Source organism: Gracilinanus agilis, chromosome 2 (assembly GCF_016433145.1).
Source record: "Gracilinanus agilis isolate LMUSP501 chromosome 2, AgileGrace, whole genome shotgun sequence".
NCBI lineage: Eukaryota > Metazoa > Chordata > Mammalia > Didelphimorphia > Didelphidae > Gracilinanus > Gracilinanus agilis.
In genome coordinates this window covers 160,407,648-160,428,263 of record NC_058131.1, presented here as the reverse complement: position 1 = coordinate 160,428,263, position 20,616 = coordinate 160,407,648, and the positions used below count along the sequence as shown (strand labels likewise).

The following is a 20,616-nucleotide window of genomic DNA, read 5'->3' as shown; positions in this document are numbered from 1 at the left end:
TCTCTCTCTCTTTCTCTCTCTCTCAATCTATCTATCTATCTCTCTATCTATCTCTATCTCTCTCTATCTCTCTCTCTCTCTCCATATATATCTGTCTCTCTGTTTTTCTGTCTCTTTCTGGTTTTCTCTCTCTCTTTCCTTCTCTGACCCTCTCTCTTTGTCTCTCTCTCTCTCTCCATCTCTCTGTTCCTATGTCTCTCTCTCCTCTCTCCCCCACTTCTTCTCTCTCCCTCTCTCTTTGACCTACCTCTCCCTCCTTCTCTAATCTCCTCTCTCTCTCACTTTCATTCTCTTCTTTCTATCTCTGTATTCTCTGTCTCCCTCTGTCTCTGTCCTTGTCTCTCTCTTTTCTCTCTCCTCTCTGTCTCTTTCTCTCCAACTCTGTGTCTCTGTTGTTCTCTCTCTTTCTCTCTTGATTTCTCTCTCTTTCCCTCCCACTAATGCTTCTTTATGTTCTCTCTCTCCCCCTCTTGTCTCTCTCTTTTCTCTCTCCCTTCTCTGTCTCTCACTATCTCTCTCTCTTCTGTTTCTTCTCTCGCCTCTCTTTCTCTCTCCTGTCTCTTTTACTCTTTCTACTCTCTCTCTCTGTGTCTTTCTTCTTTTTCCTCTCTATTTGTAGCTGTCTCTCCTCTCTCTTCTGTCTCAGTCCTTGTCTCTCTCTTTTCTCTCTCCTCTCTGTCTCTTTCTCTCCCACTCTGTGTTTCTGTTGTTCTCTCTCTTTCTCTCTCTTTCCCTCCCACTAACTCTTCTTTATGTTCTCTCTCTCCCCCTCTTCTCTCTTTTTTCTCTCTCCCTTCTCTGTCTCTCCCTATCTCTCTCCCTTCTGTTTCTTTTCTCTCTCCTGTCTCTTTTGCTCTTTCTACTCTCCTCTCTCTCTTCTTTTTCCTCTCTATTTGTAGCTGTCTCTTCTCTCTCTTCTGTCTCTGTCCTTGTCTTTCTCTCTTCTCTCTCCTTGCACTCTTTCTCTCTGTCGCACGCACACACACACACACACACACACACACACACACACACACACACACACACAACCTGCCCAACACTCTCTAGCAACAGAGGACCACTGAGCCACCCTGACCCTCCCTGGGCAGTAACAGATGCCCGGGGCGTTCTCACCGGCACAGGTGGTCGGTCCGGCACACGTTCCGCAGTTCCAAGCAGTTGGGCTTCTCCTTGTCCTCATAGGAGCAGACGGGGAGGATGGTCTGCCGGCGGCGCTCGGCACAGGCCTGGTCACGGCAGGAGCAGAAGAGCATGCGGTAGGTGTACTCACTGGGCACCCTGTCGAAGAACTGGCGCAGAGCCTTGTGGCACTTGCGACGGTTGCAGCGTTCAAAGTTCGAGACCTCCCGGTTGCAGGTGGAGATGTAGGCTGACCGCAGCCTCTTGCAGTTCTCATTCAGGTTGCAGGCCTTGGCGGCATCCAGGCAGTGGTTGTTCTTGACGCTCATGGCCGGATCTGCCCCTGTCCCTGAGGATGAGGAAGGGGATCCAAGGTCATTGGGGGCATGGAACAAAGGCAGATAGAAATAATAACGAGCCCTCGCTGTGGTAGAGCACTTTGTGCCCTTCCAACACACAGCTAGCCACCATCTGTGATTGGGAGAGCGGATGTCCTTTGACAGATGAGGAAGCTGAGCCCCAAAAGTCTAAGTAATTTCCCGTCAAAAGGCTTGAGTTTGAATCCTAGCCTTGAACTCCTTCCCCATGTCAACTTAGACAAATCACTTCACTGCTACAAGTCTCAGTTTCCTTAGCTAGATGATCTCCAAATAACTTATTATTTAGACTAGAACCCAGATCTACTGTTACTGTTATTAGTAATAATTATTATTATTATAATTATTATTATTATAACTGACATTTAATATAGTACTTTAAAGCTTACAAAGGACCACATGTGCAGTATCTCATATGATCCTCACAACAGTTCTGTGAAATAAACAGTAAAGGTGCCCCATTATCCCCATTTTAGAGATGAAGAAACTGATGGCCAGATCTAAGATCAGAGACTCACAGACTGGAGCTGGAAAGGATTTCAGAAGCCATTTAATTCGATTCTATCATTTTACAAATGAGGGAACTGAGGCCCAAGGGCATTAAGTGTGACCTAAGGTCACACAGCTAATAACCATTAGAGGCTAAATGGGAGTCCCAGGTCTCAGAGCTCTAGGTCCAGCACCCCAGCTGCTATCCCAACAAACTAGACCAGTGATTCCTAAAGTGGGCGCTACCGCCCCCTGGTGGGTGCTGCAGTGATCCAGGGAAGCGATGATGGCCACACTTTTTTTAAATTCTATTCTGAGTTCAATAAATAGTTTCATAATTTCCAGGGGGCGCTAAGTAATATTTTTTCTGGAAAGGGGACAGTAGGCCAAAAAAGTTTGGGAACCACTGAACTAGACAGTCCTAGCCAGAGCATGATTGTTATTATTTGGGGGGGGGGTCTATAATAACAAACTTTTATTAAGCACCTACTGTGTACCAGATACAGTGTTAGATGCCACATGGGAATGTGCAAATTACTTTTTTATTTTTAAAATATTTTTCCATGTTTACATGATTCATTTTCTTTCCTACCCCTCTAACCCTCCCTACATCCGGATCCAATAAGCACTTCCACTGGGTTATATAAATGTTATCTCTATTTCCATATCATTCGTTTGTGTAATAGAGCAATCTTTTAAAACCAAAACCACAAGTCATATATCCATTTAAGCAAATGATAAGTCATTTGTTTTTCTTCTGTGTTTCTACTCCCACAATTCTTTCTCTCGATGTAGCTACTGTTCTTTCTCATAAGTCCCTCTGGATTGTCTTGGAATAGCAAAGTCCATGACATTGGATTGTTCCACAATGTTTCACTTTCTGTGTATAATGTTCTCTTGGTTCTACTCATTTCACTCTGCACATGATTGTTATTATTGACAGGCTCATAAATGCAGAGATGGGAAAATTGTAGAAATTACTGAGCCAAAACCCATTTTATAGATAAGAAAACTGAGGCCTAAAAAAGAGTAGCATATACTCAGTGAGTGTCAGAAACAAGATTTGAATCTCAAGTCCACTGACTTCAAATTCCACATCCTTTCCCCTATAGCCCACTGCCAAGCTTGGAGCAAGGGCTGAAAGCCAAAGCAAGAGAAGGAACTGAAATGTCATTGGACAAGTTGTTACTACTGCGCCACCCTTTGTCCTGCGTAGTCTACCCAACTGAGCTCTCGGAGGATGTATCACAAACACCAGCATTACACCAAAGACTGCGGATACAAAGACAAAAATCAAATTCCCAGCAACTAAGGAATTTGCCCTCCAACATGGTGAACAGCATGTACACAAATGACTATTTACAAAATAAATACAAGGTTATTTGGGGCTTGGGGGGAAGTATTAGCACCTGGAGGATATCCAAAAAAGATTAACAATGGTATTTGAGCCATTTTTTGAAGGAAACCTGAGATTCTAATAGGTAGGAAGTCCCAATTAGCAAAAAAAGAGCACATTTCAAGCATGGGGGCCAGACTGTGCAAAGAGAGGGGGACAGTAGGCAGAGTTTCATGTGGGACAAACAGCAAGAAGGCCAATTTGAATGAACCAGAGAATGAATTAAGGAAAGTGATATATAATATGTACTTGAGAGCTAGGTTATGAAATGCTTTAAAACCAGCATTTATATTGGATCCTAGAAGCAATAGGGAGTCAGTGATGTTTCCTGAGCAGGAAAAGTGAGTCCAAAACGTGCTTTTGGAATATCGATTATGTGACCTTAGGCAAGTTACATAAATTCTCTGGGCCTCAGTTTCCTCATCTGTTCAGTAAAAGTGTTGAACTAGATGGTACCTCTGGAATGCCATCTCTTTCTTCTCCATTGGCATTTCTCCATTGGCAATTAGCTTAGGTTCAAGTAGTTGCTAGATAATGACTTGGATCTATTTAGCGTATGTAGAATATGACTTAAAAGAATAGGGTTAAAATTCATAGCTCTGCTATTTACTGCTTTTCTACTGACTGACTAATTAACTACCTGAGTGACTCTGGACAAGTTACTCCCCTGCTATGGGTCCTAGTATCTTCATTTGCAAAATGGCATGGCCGGACTAGGGCTCCCTCTAACATCCCTCCTAGCCCTGACTCTCTGACCTATGATCTCTCGGGTCTTTTTCAGATCTAAATCCATGACCCTCTGATGGTGGTGTTCCCTGAGTCTTTGGAGCTAATGACAAGATGAGCCTTGGAGAATAACTGGGGGGTTTCCATGGTGCTCTCCTCCCTCTTCCAATTAGCATGAATAACCAAGAATCTGACAAAGCAGTTTATCACGTATAGAATCAGTGAATGGTATCCACTGAGCCCTCTGTACCCAGCCTTCTATCTCCTCAGCCACCGTGACCTCTTAAGAGGCAAGAAGATGTCCGGTTGCAGTTCCAGTGTCTGACAAATATTGATTGTGTAGTTAATGGGCAACTCAGTGCCCCTAACACAATTCTTTAAAGTTATAAATCACAGAGAAGTTGAAGATCTTGGATCTAGTTTGTATATGCTTTTTTATGTAAATATTATCTCTTCACCAAACATAAGCTCCATGAGGGCAGGGACTATGTTCTTTGTATGTCTAGCACCTAGTAAGGGAGCACTTAGTAACTGCTTATAGACTGACAGATCTTCATTCCAAAAGAGAAGTTCCCCACATAAGTGCACAGACGAAAGCAAAACAAAAGAAATGAAATCATAAGTCCAAAATGCTAGCCTGTGGGAATGAAAAGACCAATTCCTATCTCTCCCTCTCTAAGAACTTGTTTTATATATATATATGTATATGTATATATATATGTATATGTATATTATATATATGTTATATATACATGTACAAGTATATATGTATATATACACATATACATATATAAACTCATAAATATACATTTGTATTTTTTAATTTATTTTTTCAGTTACATGTAGAAACAATTTTTGACAATTGTTTTTTGACATTTTAAAATTCAGATTTTTCTCATTCCCTCCCCTTCCCAAAGAGATGAAGAGTCTGATATAGGCCGTACCCGTCCTTTCATGCAATACATATTTCCACATTCCTTGTGCCATGGCAGAAGACACTACCGCACATATGAGAAAAAATTCATGAAGAAAACAAAATTTAAAATGGCAGGTTTTGATTTGCACCCAGATTCCAATGGTTCCTTCTTTGGCTATGGATAGTATTTTCTTCATGAGTCCCTTGTGGTTATCCTGGAGACTTGCTTTGTTAATAAGGATTTAGGACTTACAGTGTATTTGAGGAGCCAAGGCCAGTCAATCAACAAGCATTTATTAAGTGCCTACCAGAAAAGGGAGGGTGAAGGGAATATGCATTTATTAAATACCTACTATGTACCAGGAACTATGTTAAGTGCTTTTTACAAATATTTCTCTCACCTGATCTTCATAACCCTAAAAGGTAGATTCTATTATTATCCCCATTCTACAATTGAGGAAACTGAGGCAAACAGAGGCTGAATGATTTACTCAGGGTCACCTAGTTATTAAATGTCTGAGGCTAGATTTGAATTCATGTCTTCCTGAGCTCCATCCATGCCAGGGACTGTGCTAGGCTCTGAGGGTTCAAATCCAAAGGATAAAGCCATCCTGACCGACAAGGTGCTTCTATCCTATCACACAGAAGCCATACAGAGTAAATTATAATCTAGCACCAAAGTGTGGCAAGTCCTAAACTAAATTTTAGAGATGGGGGGCAGTGGGGAGGGCAAAGGGCCTGCCCAGCGACGTGCCTTTCCCCACAACAACCCCCAATAGGTAGAAAGAGAGCAGCTGTTCAAATCCCTGTCTTTTAGCTCTAGGAAAGGATGCTGCAGAAAGGAAATCAGAGATGCCATTGACGCTATGATAGGAATAGAGGCAGTGTATTCATTCCCCCAGCTCCCAAGGTACCCGATGCCTTGCCAAGCCTCCATAACCAGCCCAGAGTGGGGAGGGGAGGGGGAAGATGGGCCAAGGCAGGGACAACTCAGAGGGAACGCGCCATGGCAGGGGGAGCTGTCAAAGAGCAGCCAGGTTTCTCTTTCAAACCCCACACGGCCATCAGGGTGGCTTCCGGGCAAGGAGGAGGCAATGGCCCAGAGCTGAGGAGAAAAAGACAGACTGAAGAAATGGGGCTTGGGGAGAGACAATTGCAAATGGGAACGGTAGCTAATTTAGGCCTGTGGCTGCTTTTAGGTTTCCCAGGTGCTCTGTTCCCTCTCCTCTCAGCATGTTCCTGTGCTAATGCCCGTGTAATTATAGCCTCAGTTGCTTCCATTTGGAGCTTGAATAGAGAAAGCATTTGCTATGGGGGGAAAAAATGTAAACCCCTGGGCCAAAACTTGGTAAATTTCCTAGAAACAAACAAACAACGAAAAAATAAAAAGGCAGGAAATGAAGCAGCAGAAATAGGCAATTGCCTTGTTCCCAGGAAAACAGCCTCCTCCCTCTTGCAAGATGGGGAGCAGGAGGGCAAGGGACCCGGGTCCCTTTCATGCCAGGAAATGTATGCCTGGCACAGAGTTGGTATTTAACAAATGTTTATTGATTGATTGATCTAAGACAAGAGGCCCACTTCAGAGCTTATCAGAACAACTGCCTTTCCTCCAGGCCCCTTCTCTAAGCAAGAACCTTGCTATTAAAACAAGGGTGGGTAGTCTCTCCAAAGTGGCATCCATTCATGGATTCAGAGCCAGGGATCAGAGACTTTGAAGGCTATGTGGTGCTGCCTCCTTTAATACATGAGGAAACAGAACCAGGAAAAGAAATTGTCTTGAGTCTGTGGCACAGTGGATATAGAGTCATGCTTGGAATTGGGAGGACCTGGGTTCAAGTCTGGTCTCAGACACTTTCTAGATCTGCAATCCTAGGCAAGTCACTTAACCCCGATTGCCTGGCCCTTGCTGCTTTTCTTTCTTAGAATTGACACTAGGACAGAAGGTATGGGGTTAAAAAAAACACAAAGAATTGACTTGTAACAGCCAAGCAGTCAAACCCAAATTCATAGGATTATTGATTTGAAATTGGAACAGACCTTAGAGTTCTAATCCAACTCCCTCCTTTTCAAGTAGAGGAAACTTAGGCTAAATAATCAAAGGGTCATAAATGTAGAGCCTGAAGGAAACTTCAAGATAACTGCATCGAGACTGATCTGCCCAAGGTCACTAAGTTGGCAATTGTTCTGAGTGGAATTCCAACAAGGATGTAACAGTCTCATACTCTTGGCTGTCTCCTGTAAGAAGGGATTGGCCCAGGATCACACAGTCAGTTCATGGAAGAGTTAAGATTTGACTCCAGATCCTCCAAAGACAGTATTCTTCCCGCTAAACCAGGGATTGGCAACGTATGGCTCTCGAGCCATATTTGGCTTTTTCGAGGGCCAGATATGGCTCTTTCTGCAGGAGCCATAAAGTCAATTTTTTTCAGGCGCTGTTACAGGAGCGCGCACTGTGAGCACTGTACGGCTCTCACGAAATTACATTTTAAAAAATGTGGCATTTATGGATCTCACGGCCAAAAAGGTTGCCGACCCCTGGTCTAAACCATGAAACAGAGTAAGGAGAATAGGGAACTGTCCCCACCCACCTCACACCAGGAGAAAGACCTGGCTGAGCCTACCTATTAGCAAAGAAAGAGGGTAGGAAGCACACCTGCAGGAGAATCCTTCCCCAGGCTCTGGCCCCCCTCAAATTCCTTTCAACAAAGTAAAAAATGTGAACCGATACCTCTTTACGACTGCACATTCTCCTTTCTAACATCTCACTAACTTTTATTCTACCAGCTAAGATTCATTTCATCTCAGTGTGCCTCAGTTTCCTCAACTATAATAATTAATAGCACCTACCTGCCACGGTTGTTAGAGGGATCAAATGAGATAATATTTGTTAAGTGCTAGATAAATGCCTACTTTTCCCTCCCCCTCATTAGAATTTCACTTATTTTGGTCTTGGAGCCTTTTCCTTCTTTGGAGGATTCCATTTCAAAAAGGAAATACTTCTGGGAGGAGTCCCTCTATGCTATAACTAACACTATAATTGCTAGTTGGTCCCTAAATTAGACAACCATTATCTAAAAGCAAGAAAGGGATAAAGGACTTGGGGAGGGGGGGGTACAGAGACAGGAGGAAGGAAACGAGGTGCTCAGTAAGAAAGGTGGAACGACATCAGAGATAAATCCCCAACTTTGTCCTGGCTTTGTCCCGAAAATCATACCGGTTACCAGTGGCCAATCTCTTTACTAAAACCAACTCACACAGGCTCGGGAAAGCCAATTGTTAAATTTTCAGTGTGAGCACTCACACCTCAGAAATCAGGAAAAACTATAAATTAAGGCTTAATTTCTTGTTTGTTGATTATCTAGACTTAAGAAAGTTATAGAGAAAATGTTAATTATACAGAATAAATTCATTTTATTTTTTTAAACCCTTACCTCCCATCTTAGAATCAAGAATCAATACTATGTATTGGTTCTAAGGCAGAAAAATGGTAAGGGTTAGGCAATGGGGGTTAAGTGACTTGCCCAGGGTCACACAGCTAGGAAGTGTCTAAGGCCAGATTTGAACTTGGGACTCCCATCTCTAGGCCTGGCTCTCCATCCACTGAGCCACCCGGTTGTTCCCTTATACAGAATAAATTTAAAAGAATATCAGGCAGGGGCAGCTAGGTGGCTCAGTGGATGGAGAACCAGGTCTAGAGACAAGGTCTTGGGTTCAAATATGGCCTCAGATACTTCCTAGCTTTGTGACCCCTGGGGAAATCAGTTAGCCCCCATTGCCTAGCCCTCACTGCTCTTCTGCCTTGGAAATAACACTTAATATCAACTCTAAGGTAAGATATTATCTCACAGGGAATAGAGAGTCATATAACAGCTACTATGTGACTAGGTAAAATGAAATAAGGTAAGATATCTTACAGAAGCTGAGCCTTTTCTAAAAGCTCGTCATGTGTACATTTTTGAGAGTCGGTGGTTAAACATTCACGAGTCACCCCTATATCTGAAGTCTCCCTCGAGGCAGAAGAAGATGGAAGGTGCTGAAGAAGGGTGCTGAGAAAGGAAATTCCTGGAGGGCCCCCCAGAACAAACTACGATCACACAAGACCTAAGGGGGAATTCTAGAATCCATTGCCCCAAGTCAACAGGAACCAGAAAGGCAAAGCCCCATCTGTGGTCCTTCTCAGGCAAAGCCCCATCCGTGGTCCTTCCCAGACAAAGCCTCCCAGACCTGCCATAAAAGCTGGTGAGGAGGGAGGGGCAAAGGGAGCCTCAGGCCTGTGATGGCAAGCCTAGATGAAAGCCTCCGCTTTAACAACATTTGGCACTTTCCAAAACATTAACAAATTAATCCTCCTAGCCTCTGGGGATTCTGTACTGATTCATCATCCTCACTTGCCCTGTTCCACTGATGAGAGGCAGGTGTGGAGAAGTGAGAAGGAACCAAGGCCCGGAGAGGGGCCTCTGAGACAAATCGTATCTCAGGCCTTCTAACCTTCCCTCTTCCTCCTTGCAGGCACACTCGTCCTTTATTCTCTCCTGCTCTGGTTACTGGAAATAATGCTTTCCTCTTTTCTGGGGGTCCACAAGGCCTTTATTAGACACACAGGATATTCATTCCCATTCCACCCCAAACAAACTGCCCGACCTCGTCACACTCTCAACAGCTGCCCTTTTCTCAGTCAACAGGCATTTATTAAACACGTATGTACCTACCAGGCTCCTGCTAAGAACTGGCTATAAAAAAAGGAAGGCAAAAGCATGATTCTTTCCTTCAAGAAACTCCCATTCTAGTGGGGAGGGAAAAAATGAATCATGGAAAATATTTTTAAAAATATAAAAAAATTTTTAAAGAATGGTAAAAAAAAAACTTCATTCTAATATGGGATGTACAACATGCAAATAACTACGTACAGACAAAATATTTCCAGTATAAAGGGGACACAATCTTAGAGGGAAAGAACTAGCAACAAGGAGGACCTGGGTGGCTGCCTGGAGAAGGCAGGATTTGAGCTGTCTTTTTTTTTTTAAAACCCTTACCTTCCATCTTGGAATCAATCCTTTGTATTGGTTCCAAGGCAGAAGAGTGGTAAGGGATAGACAATGGGGGTTAAGTGACTTGCCCAGGGTCACACAGCTGGGAAGTGTCTAAGGCCAGATTTAAACTCAGGACCTCTCATCTCTGAACCTGGCTCTCAATCCACTGAGCCACCCAGCTGGCCCCTGAGCTGACTCTTGAAGGGAAACCAGGATTAAAAAAAGGAGAGATGTGGAAGACAGCTAGTGAAAAGACCCAGAGTCTAGAGATAGAAAATAGGTCAGGGGAGTTGGACTGTAGAATCCACAGGCAGTAAAAAGGTAAGGAGATTGGAGAGGTAGGCAGGGGCCATTCTGTGAAGGGCTTTAAATGGCAGCGGATTTTATATGTGGCCCTGGAGGTCATAGGGAGCCAGTGGAATTTGTTGTATCAAAGGAAAGGAGAAGTGATATGGTCAGAATTACACTTTTAAAAGATCATCTTGATAACAGACTGGGAGATGGATTTGGAGGGGGATGAGAATTAGACAGAAAGACCAATAAAAAGGGTACTGCAATAGTCCAGGTCCCCAGAGTCCAAGAGACAATCAGGTTCCTACCATGGGCTACTCTTCCCTAAGAACTACAGTAGGGATCCTCTGATCTCTTGGGAGTCCCTAGGAGAAGCTTCTGAAAGGCAAAATAAAAAGGTGCTGGGACTCCCAGGAGTTGGAGATAGGGACCAGCAATTTCCTCTGGATTCCTCCATCCACGAGCGCCTCAGTCAGTTAGACATGCCAAAAAGAAGAGACCCACGATTTCTTGAACCCTGCCCTCTCCCGAACTTCCCACATTGGTCTTTCCTCTCCATCCATCAGATTCCCCAGAAAGTCCTCTGGGCACCAAGCCAGGTTCCAAACAGCAGACACATCTGCCCAAAGGGCACTTCCTGTCTTCCTTGTGTTGTTATCAATGCTTGTGTGGCCCGGAATTGTTATCAGAGGGTGTACATTAAAGTCCTGGTTTAGTCACTTACTCCCCACATGACCAAGAACAAGTCACCTAACCTTGCTGCGCCTCAGTTTCTCCCTCTATAAAATCAGGGGGTTGGACTAAATAATCTCCAAAGTCCCTTCTGGCTTCTTGGCATGGATCTTCTCTGACCATCCTTACCCCATCAAAAACTTGGGCACACACGCACACACACACACACACACACACACACACACAGGCACACGCCCCTAACTCTAAATGGTGAATTTTTTCTATCTCTTTCTGGGAAGCAGACAGTGGTGTGCTGGTAAATGTTTAACAATCTGATGTCCAATGGGAAAAAATGTACCCATAAATAAACACTTTTAGGCTTATTGTGCAGGATTAATTAATTAATTAATTGGTTGATATTTTCTCCATCACTTTGTTTTGTTTTGTTTTTCCATCACTTTTCTTAAGTCTATACAATCAACAAAATAAGCCTTGACTTGTAGCATTTGCCAGATGTAAACGCTCATGGTGAAAAAAAAATTTAACAACCAGCTCTACCAGTGCCAGTTTGGACTAACTCTAACACACCGTGCGACTCTATACTATCGCCACCCAAATGAGGGTAGCCTCCCTCTTACCTCTCACATCTTTATAGCTGTCTTCTCTCCTTGGAATATAAATCCTTGAGGACAAGGACTGTCTTACCTGCTTGTATTAGTTTCTCCAACACAATGTCTGACACACTGTAAGTACTTAATAAATGGTTTATTTATTTTTTTGTTAAACCCTTACCTTCCATCTTAGAATCAATACTAAATATTGGTTCCAAGGCAGAAGAGTGGTAAGGGCTAGGCAATGGGGGTTAAGTGACTTGCTCAGGGTCACACAGCTAGAAAGTGTCTGAGGCCAGATTTGAACCCAGGAACTCCCACCTCTAGGTCTGGTACTCACCAACCTTTCCCCTTTTATTTATCTTTCTAGCTAAATCTGTGGTCCTTAGAGCAGAATTTACCTTTGACACCTCCTTTCCTTGACTATTCTCCCTTATAAACTCCTCTTGCTCCCTTAAGAATACCCTTGGGGGGCAACTGGGTGGCTCAGTGGATTGAGAGCCAGATCTAGAGATGGGAGGTCCTGGGTTCAAATCTGGCTTCAGACACTTTCTAGCTGTGTGACCCTGGACAAGTCACTTAACCCCAATAACCTAGTCCTTACCCCCTCTTCTGCCTTGGAACCAATATTTAGTATTGATTCTAAGATGGAAGTGTGCAGGTGGAAAAATTGCCACACCTGAGCTACATTCCCAGCATCCTTTTAAGTACATCCTCATTTGACAAACAGAGGCTTGGGAGATCAATTTTCCCAAGACCCACCCTGTGGGGCTCTTTTTGGGCTTTGCTTTGGTAAAGTGCTGCAGGTGTAAATCTCTGGCTTTCTTTGCTCTGCTCACATGACTGAAAGAATCCTTTTCTTTTCCCTCTCTTTTTGATTATTATTAAAATCCTATATATTTTTAAATACTAGGAGTATTTATTCATTTTTACTCCTACAGAAGGAAAGGGTTTTAAAAAATTAATATTAACCCTTGCTCAGTGGATAGAGAACCAGACCGGAGTCAGGAGATCCTGGGTTCAAATCTGAACTCAGATAATTTCTAGTTGTATGATCTTGGGCAAATCATTTAACCCCAATTGCCTACCCCTTGCTGCTTTTCTGCCTTGGAACCAATACCAAGACAGAAAGTAAAGGTTTAAAAAAAGAATACTAACCCTCAGTCAATCTGCAGTGGTTTAAAGTATCCCATCTTGTGGTTTCACCTGCGAGTTCTTAAAAAACCAAAAAGCTTTCAAAACCCAAAGGACTCTATTTCTAATAATGAAAATTCAGACCAGTGAGAGAGATATGTGTAAAGAGAACATGTGCAGAAAGCCCTGCCCTCACATTACAGGAATCCAACTGGCCTCTTCCTTAGACCGTCCTGAATAATTATCCCTAAATAACAGGACACCGAGCGCCTTAGCATCCATCCCAAGGCAAAAGCAGCCAATGAGACAACCCCCGGTCCAGAGGCCAGCCCTCCTTCTCTGGGCAAAACAACAAGCTATTCACCCCCTCAACATGGCACTGGATCCTGGCAAAACTTGCAGAGACCTCCATGCATACAAACATACATATATTAAAAACATACATGTACATACTGACACACAGGCTTACAAAGAAAGCCACTCAATACTCTTTGCTACTTGGGACGGCTCTCTGGGAGGGGGAAAAGAGAAGGGACGTTGAAAGAAATTATAAAACCCAAAGACATATCAATAAAAATTATTTCTAAAAATCCATCCCCCATGATATCCTCTCTATCTGTTGCCACCTGCAAAATGGGGGGTGGGGACAACATACTAGATCACTGGAAGGGATGCTTTCTAAGCCCTGACGTTCTATGATCCGATGATCTCTGGGGCCCCACTGTCAGGAGCCTGCACTGAGGGCAGCTAGCTGTGGTGAGCAAGGTTGCTGAAAACAAAGAGAATCCTAGCAAACACATTCCAAATTTGGGTGGAAAACAGCTGCCCCTGAGGTTGCTTCTCCCCAGTCCCAGCCTGTGGCTGCAGATGGGCAGCCTCTACCAGCCCCATCCCAAAAGAGAGGGAAGAGGTAGCTCATTGTCCTCGGTCTCTCCATCATCTCCCTCTTGTCCTGTATCTCGTTTCTGCTCTCACCGGCTCTCCCTCATCCCTGCTAGGTTAATACCTAACTAAGACAAAGGGGTCTCCTATAAATTGGCTAGACGGCCAGATCTTTGCCCCTCTTTCACACACACACACACACACACACACACACACACACACACACACACACACCCTGGAGGAGAAGGTGTTTCAGAGCCTGGGTGGCAATAAAATGAAGTGCAAGAAGCTTTCTCATGTGCCAAAATGGGAGAAAAAAAGAACACCTCCCTTTACTGATCTAGCCAGACTTGCCCTCCCATTCTCTCCTCTATTTCTCCAGGTCCTTGCTTATATAGACCCCAAACATCTGAAGAACCAATTCAATTCCTCAACAAAGAATCCATTGCAGTAGGGAAAGTGGGGCTGTGGAGAGACACATTAGGTTGTGAGACATTAGGGTACCCCACTGTCTTTACATTCCAATATAAACCACCAGCCACCAAAGAATGCCATTTTACTACAGAATCATACATCCAGAATGGACAGGACCTTCAAGAGCACTTAGTCTGTTCTTTCAGTGTACAGATGAAGAAACTGAGGCCCAAGGGGGAGGAACTTACTTGCTTGAGATCACATGGGTAGTTAGTATCAGAGGCAGGATTTGAACCCAGAATCTCTTATTATAGTCAGTGTTTTTTCTACTCTGCCTTGCTGCTAGCCACTATATACAAATTTGACCTTCCCCACTCACCCATGTCCCTTCTAGTCCCATATGTGCTCTCTCTCGCTCTCTCTCTCTCTCTCTCTCTCTCTCTCTCTCTCTCTCTCTCTCTCTCTCCATCTTTCTCTTGACATTTATGCCTCTGAATTCACCAAATGGTGTTCAAGAAACAGGTTGGGAAATATGTCCATGTAGGAATTCCCAATGTTGCCCTTTAATTAGATCCCGTTCTTCAGAGGGTGTAAACAGTCCCAAAGGGGGGAAATTATAAGCTCTGGGAAGAACACTATTCCAGGGTCGACATACAGAAACCTGACTCTCAGACAGAAAGGTGCCTCGTAAAGCTGTGGCCAGGCTAGATTTAGGAACTGGGAAAGGAAAAATGGTTCCTGGTCTTTGAACTAGGACAAGATGACAGTCTACCATGTTCTGGCTGCCAATAAATGGATCTTACATGTTGATGGTGGGGTAAGTGGCTCTCTTTATGATGTAATTTAAGGGAAATTTAAAAGCATTTTTCAATCCCTTGATCCAAAAATCTGTCTACCACTTGTTTGGTCATTTCAGTTGTCTGATTCTTCGTGATTTCTTTTGGGGTTTTCTTACTGGAGTGGTTTGCTACTTCCTTCTCCAGCTCATTTTATAGATATAAATTTATAAATATAGATTTTATATTTTATAGATATAGATTTATAGAGGAAACTGAGGCAAACAAGGTTATGTGACTTGTCCAGGGTCATACAGCTAGTACATATCTGAGGCTGGATCTGAACTCGAATCTTCCTAACTCAGAGTCCAGCATTCTATCTACTGCACCATCTAGCTGCCCATCTCTCCCACTACTGTGCCTGAAATTCTACTAGTTGAGATTAATTCCTTTGGCTAAAATAGTGGCATTTCCCTAGAGTCCTTAATGCAAAATTTCCAGGAGTCGGGGAGGAAGACAGCAGAAAGGGAAGAGGTTCAAAGTTTAATCTTGTAAGGATCACAACTCTAAGAGAAGAAGGGGCTTCGGAGACCATTTAGTCCAAATGTCTCATTTTACAAATGATGAAACTAAGGTTTAAGGGCAAGTCTTACCACCATTCTGCCCCAACAAGAGACTACTGGAGCCATCTGAAAATACTCATTAGGTACCTGAAGGCAGGGAATTGGAGAGAAGAGACAGACAGCCCTTGGTAGACAAACAGCTGGCTCTCTCTCCAGACAGGCCCAAAGGTTTCTCTCCCGGGGCACAGCAGGTCAGCATAAGCACAGCACCATCTGGTTTCCACACCACCCCAGAACTCTCAAAGCCCAACTGATGGGAAAGGGGACAGACTGGGCAGCTCTCATAATTCCACCCCTCGTCTTTCTTGGCCCCACTCCACCCCCTTCCCCTCTCCCCCAGATGATTTCCCCCTGGAGGGAGAGGTATAAGAGGTGACAGAGCTATGCTAAAGCCTAATTTTCCTTGACACTCAGAGAATCTGACAGCTGTTGGAAAAGGAATGTGATTTAGAAATTTAAATAACACACTTCTGCATTCGGCTGGGGAGACAACCTGAGGATAAGCAGTTTATCTCCCCAGTCACGGTGAAAGGTGGGCAGGGAGCAGGGCTAATGATTTCCTCTACACTCCCTCTCTTCTTCCTTCCAAAGCCCCATTCCCTCCTCCCCTCTCCATTAACTAGAACTGTACCAAGACTGCCTGACCTGCCCCCATTATCTGTGCTCTGGTCCCACACGCCCATACCCCACAGCCTTCCCGCTTCCGTGTATCTGCAAAATAGCCCAGGGAGGAAACAAGGGCAGGGGCTCTTGGAGAGGGAAAGGGTTTTGGTAGAGCAAACAGAAGGGTAGAACGAGAAGTCTAACCCTACTAGCAGCACCATATGCTGGGGGAAGAGTTGAGCACGAGGGACTGACGCCACGACTGCTGTCCGCCATCTCTTGCCTCTGGGATAGCCGTAGAAGGGATGACTCCTCTTCCCTAAGGTTTACAGCCCCCTCTTTCTGGAGCCCCAGACACTTACTAGTTGTGTGAGCCTGGGCAAGTCACTTTTTGCCTCAGTTTCCTCATCTGTAAAATGAACTGGAGAAGGAAATGGCAAGCTGCTCCAGGATCTTTGCCAAGAAAACTCCCAAAGGTGTCACAAAGAATGGGACATGATTAATTAACTCAACGATAACTTTCTGGTGCCGAAACGTACCATGACAGACCATTATCAAGAGCCACTAGGAGATCCTAGAAGAGAAAAGGGAGGACCCAGTAGCCTGGGGTTTGCTGGGTACTCTTCCCTTGGCTTCCACTCTTTTTCTATATTCCTCCTCTCCTATTGTATCGATCACTTCTCTATTCTCTAAACCCACCATACACATTCCCACCTCTTCATTTTGGCGCCCATGGCTCTGAATCCTACCCAACCTCTGAGATCCAGCTCAAATCCCTCCCCTTCCATGAAGCCTCTCCAATTCCCCGAGACCTTCCCTTGCTTTCAGCTCCTATCACGGGTATTATCTTTGCCATTTACTTGGCCCCCATCATCTAGAGATTTCTTTTTAGTTATCTTTTTTGTACATTCTGCTTCCTCCTCCAACAAGACTGTCAGTTCCTAGACATACAGAGCCTAGTCTTAGAACTAAGTTATTAGTCTTTGTGTTGCCCCCAAGGAAGAGCCCAGGCACAACCCTGGATGCATAATAGGCTCTCGGTTCATGACTTGGTTTATTGATGATCCTGAATGACTCCCTTCTCTTTTAACCCCCTTTGAATAATAGCTAGCATTTAACAGCATTTTTAGGTTTATAAAGTGTTTTATAAAGATTATCCTCACAACAATCCTATGAGATAGGTGCTATTTTTATCCCTACAGATGAGGAAACTGAGGCAGGCAAAATCGATTAAACCATTTGCCTAGGGTTACACAGCTAGGGAGTGTCTAAGGTCAGACTCAACTCAGGTCTTCCTGATGCCAAGTCCTGATTTCTACCCACCATGTCCCCTAGCTACCTATGGAAAAGGGATTGGTCTCTTAAAAGAAGATACCAATTGAGGTACTATATATAGATGACTGTTCAGTCTCAACTGGCTCCTTCAGAATATGGTTTCTTACCTCTATAGAAATAACAAAACATAACAAGGATTCCCATGGGCAACATCTTGATTCAGAAAGACACATTAACATTATTTTATTTGTTTAATTGTTTCTTTTGTTAAATATTTCCCAATTACATTTTTTTTAAATAGCTTTACCTTCCACCTTAGAATTAATGTTTGGTTCCAGGGCAAATGAGGGGTAAGGGCTAGGCAACAGGTTAAGTGACTTGCCCAGAGTCATCAAGGTCAGATTTGAACCCAGGACCTCCCAACTCCAAGCCTGTTGCTCTATCCACTACACTACCTATTTTTTAATATGTCAATCACTATTCCCCACTCGTGCACTTGACCAATATACTTCACAAGTTATAAGACTTTGATGTTTTTTATTAAAATTAATGGATTGTCCCAATTACATTTTAATCAGGTTGAATGACATGCCTTGGCTACAAATCTGGCACCTCTGCCCTAATCTATGCCCTTTTTTTTAAACCCTTTACCTTCCGTCTTGGAATCAATACTGTGTAGTGGTTCCAAGGCAGAAGAGTGGGAAGGGCTAGGCAATGGGGGTCAAGTGACTTGTCTAGAATCACACAGCTAAGAAGTGTCTGAGGCCAGATTTGAACCCTGGACCCTCCATTTCTGGGCCTGGCTCTCTAGCCACTGAGCCACCCAGTTGCCCTCAGATATGTCCTTCCAAGGACCTGGACTTTGTGGGACTTCTTTCTCAGAGATCCCTCTGAAGCCAACCACAATCATCTCATGTCAGAGTGCCATTGCTGGGTCCCTCACTGACAGCATAGAGGCACAGTCCTTCTTCCTCCAGAGGGATCCTGATTCGAGGGTCATTGGTCTGGGATTTCTGAGGCAATCAAGGCTCCGGAATAAGCTTAGTCAGAAACTTGCTGGGTAAACTTGGGCAAATCATCTAATTCAAGAGCTCTTAACTTGGTGTGTGTCATGGATCTTTCTAATAGTCTAGTGAAGCCTGTGGACACCCTTCTCAGAAGGTTTCTTATTGTTGTTCAATCCTTTAAGGCATGTCTGATTCTCCATGATCCTCTTTGGAATTTTCTCAGCAAAGGGTTTGCCATTTTCTTCTCCAGCCCATTTTACGGATGAGAAACTGAGGCGAAAGAGGTTAAGTGACTTGCCCAGGGTCATTCAGCTATGTCTTAGGCCCTATTTCTATTCAGGTCCTTTTGACTCCAGACCTGACACACTTTCCACTGCACCACCTTGCTGCCCCAAAATGTTTTCAGATGGACAAAATAAAATTCATAGAATTACAAAGAAAACCAAAATGTTAAATCAAGTTGTAATTTTTTCCCCATCCAAGTTCACATATGGCCTGAAATTAGTTCACAGATCCAAGTTAAGAACTCCTTCTCTGACTTCTCTAGGCCTTGGTAGTATCCTCATCTACAAAATAAGGAGGTTGGGCTAGACCAGAAGTATCATATACCATTCCCAAGTGTGTCCTGAACTAATTGGGAAATAGTTAACAAAATAAATAAAAATAACAACAGATAATGTTAATATTTGGTTTTGTACGAGAATTCATAGGCTACACAGCTCCATTTCTAATTGGGTAGATGCTCCCTAAGCTCCCTTCTAGTCCAAAAAACATCCATTGATTCTATGACTATTACACAGGCCCCAACCTGAATCCTCTGGTTTTGCCTCTGGTTGGGGAAGAGGAGGAGGGGGACCTATGACTATATTCCCTCCCTCCAGGAGAATTCAAAGGCAACTCCCCCTGACAAGGGAAGGCCATCTGCCTGTCTCATCTCTCCTGTCACAAAGCCATGTGTCCCAATTGCTGTTTCTGAGAAGAATTCCTTTCATCCCGGCTTTGATCTCTGGCAGGGCTCCTCCAGCTCTGTGTACCTACCTCACCCCACCCCATCCCAGCGGATCTCCTCTCCCTCTCTCCTTCTCTCTCCTTCTCTCTCCCTCTCTTTCTCTCTCTCTCTCTCTTTCTCTCTCTCTCTCTCTCTCTCTCTCTCTCTCTCTCTCTCTCTCTCTGTCTCTCTGTCTCTCTCTTTCCCTCTCTCTTTTCCTCTCTCTCTCCTTCTCTCTCTCTGTCTCTCTGTCTCTCTGTCTCTCTGTCTGTCTGTCTGTCTGTCTCTCTCTCTCTCTCACACACACACACATACACACGCATACACATACAGACACAGAGAGGCATGCACCCTGCTGACTCCTCATCACCTTCTTCCTCCCCCAGAACCAAAGCTCCCTTTGCTGCCTCTGCTTTAAAAAGCCTTTTCTTCTGATATACCTTCCTTGGCTCTGCCTTGCTTTCACACCTAGCCCACCCTCTCCTTTCCAGCTACAAGCACTCTGATTTGGGAACAGAGAGACTAGGATTTGAATTCCAGCTCTGATAATTATTAGCTTTCCAATCTTGGACAAATGGCTTTAAATCTCTGAGCCTCAGTTTCCTTATATGGAAAATGGACATGGTTATTGTGAGAAACATGCCAATTGCTATTAAAAGGTAGGTGGCTATTGTTATTATTATAGACATAATGTAAGAGAGTTTAGAATAATAATTATTATGCTGGGTCACCACAGCAATCTTCCCCAATGATCCAGGGGACAGCTTGCTTCCCAAGCCTTAAAGCCCGAGAACAGAGCAGCTGGTCAAGAGATCTCAAGTCTCATAACTGAATCCAAGGCCTAGTTAGTTTGGAATAAGAAGTTGAGGGAATGAAAAATATATCACCTGCCCTGACCTACCTTGGTCAGGACAGTATTCTGAGGGGGATAATGGACACCTTTATTGCCCAAAAATAGCCTTGACTGACATGTTCTAGTAGTGAACCAAAAAGTTAGGCATAAAGAAGAGAGACAGAGACAAAGACAGAGGGGAGACAAACAGACAGAAAATAGACAAAGACAGAGACAGGGGAGAGACTCAGAGAGACAAAGAGAGAGACAGGGACAGAGACAGACAGAGAGACAGAGACAGACAAACAGAGACAGACAAAGACAGACAGACAGACAGAGAGTCAGAGACAGAGGGGAGACAGACAGACAAAAACATTCAGAGGAGGGGGGAGAGAGACAGAGAGACAGAGACAAAGACAGAGGGGAGGCAGACAGAAAATAGACAAAGACAGAGA

General features: G+C 44.0%; 1 protein-coding gene across 1 annotated transcript in view; it reads right to left on the bottom strand.

The window, feature by feature from the left end:
• The window catches only part of GFRA2 (GDNF family receptor alpha 2), a 116,076-nt gene that overhangs the window by 77,166 nt on the left and 18,294 nt on the right, over positions 1–20,616 (bottom strand). The window contains exon 4 of the mRNA XM_044660824.1: positions 1,114–1,468. Coding sequence (XP_044516759.1) covers positions 1,114–1,468 — 355 coding nt within the window. The remainder of the gene's footprint in view (positions 1–1,113; positions 1,469–20,616) is intronic.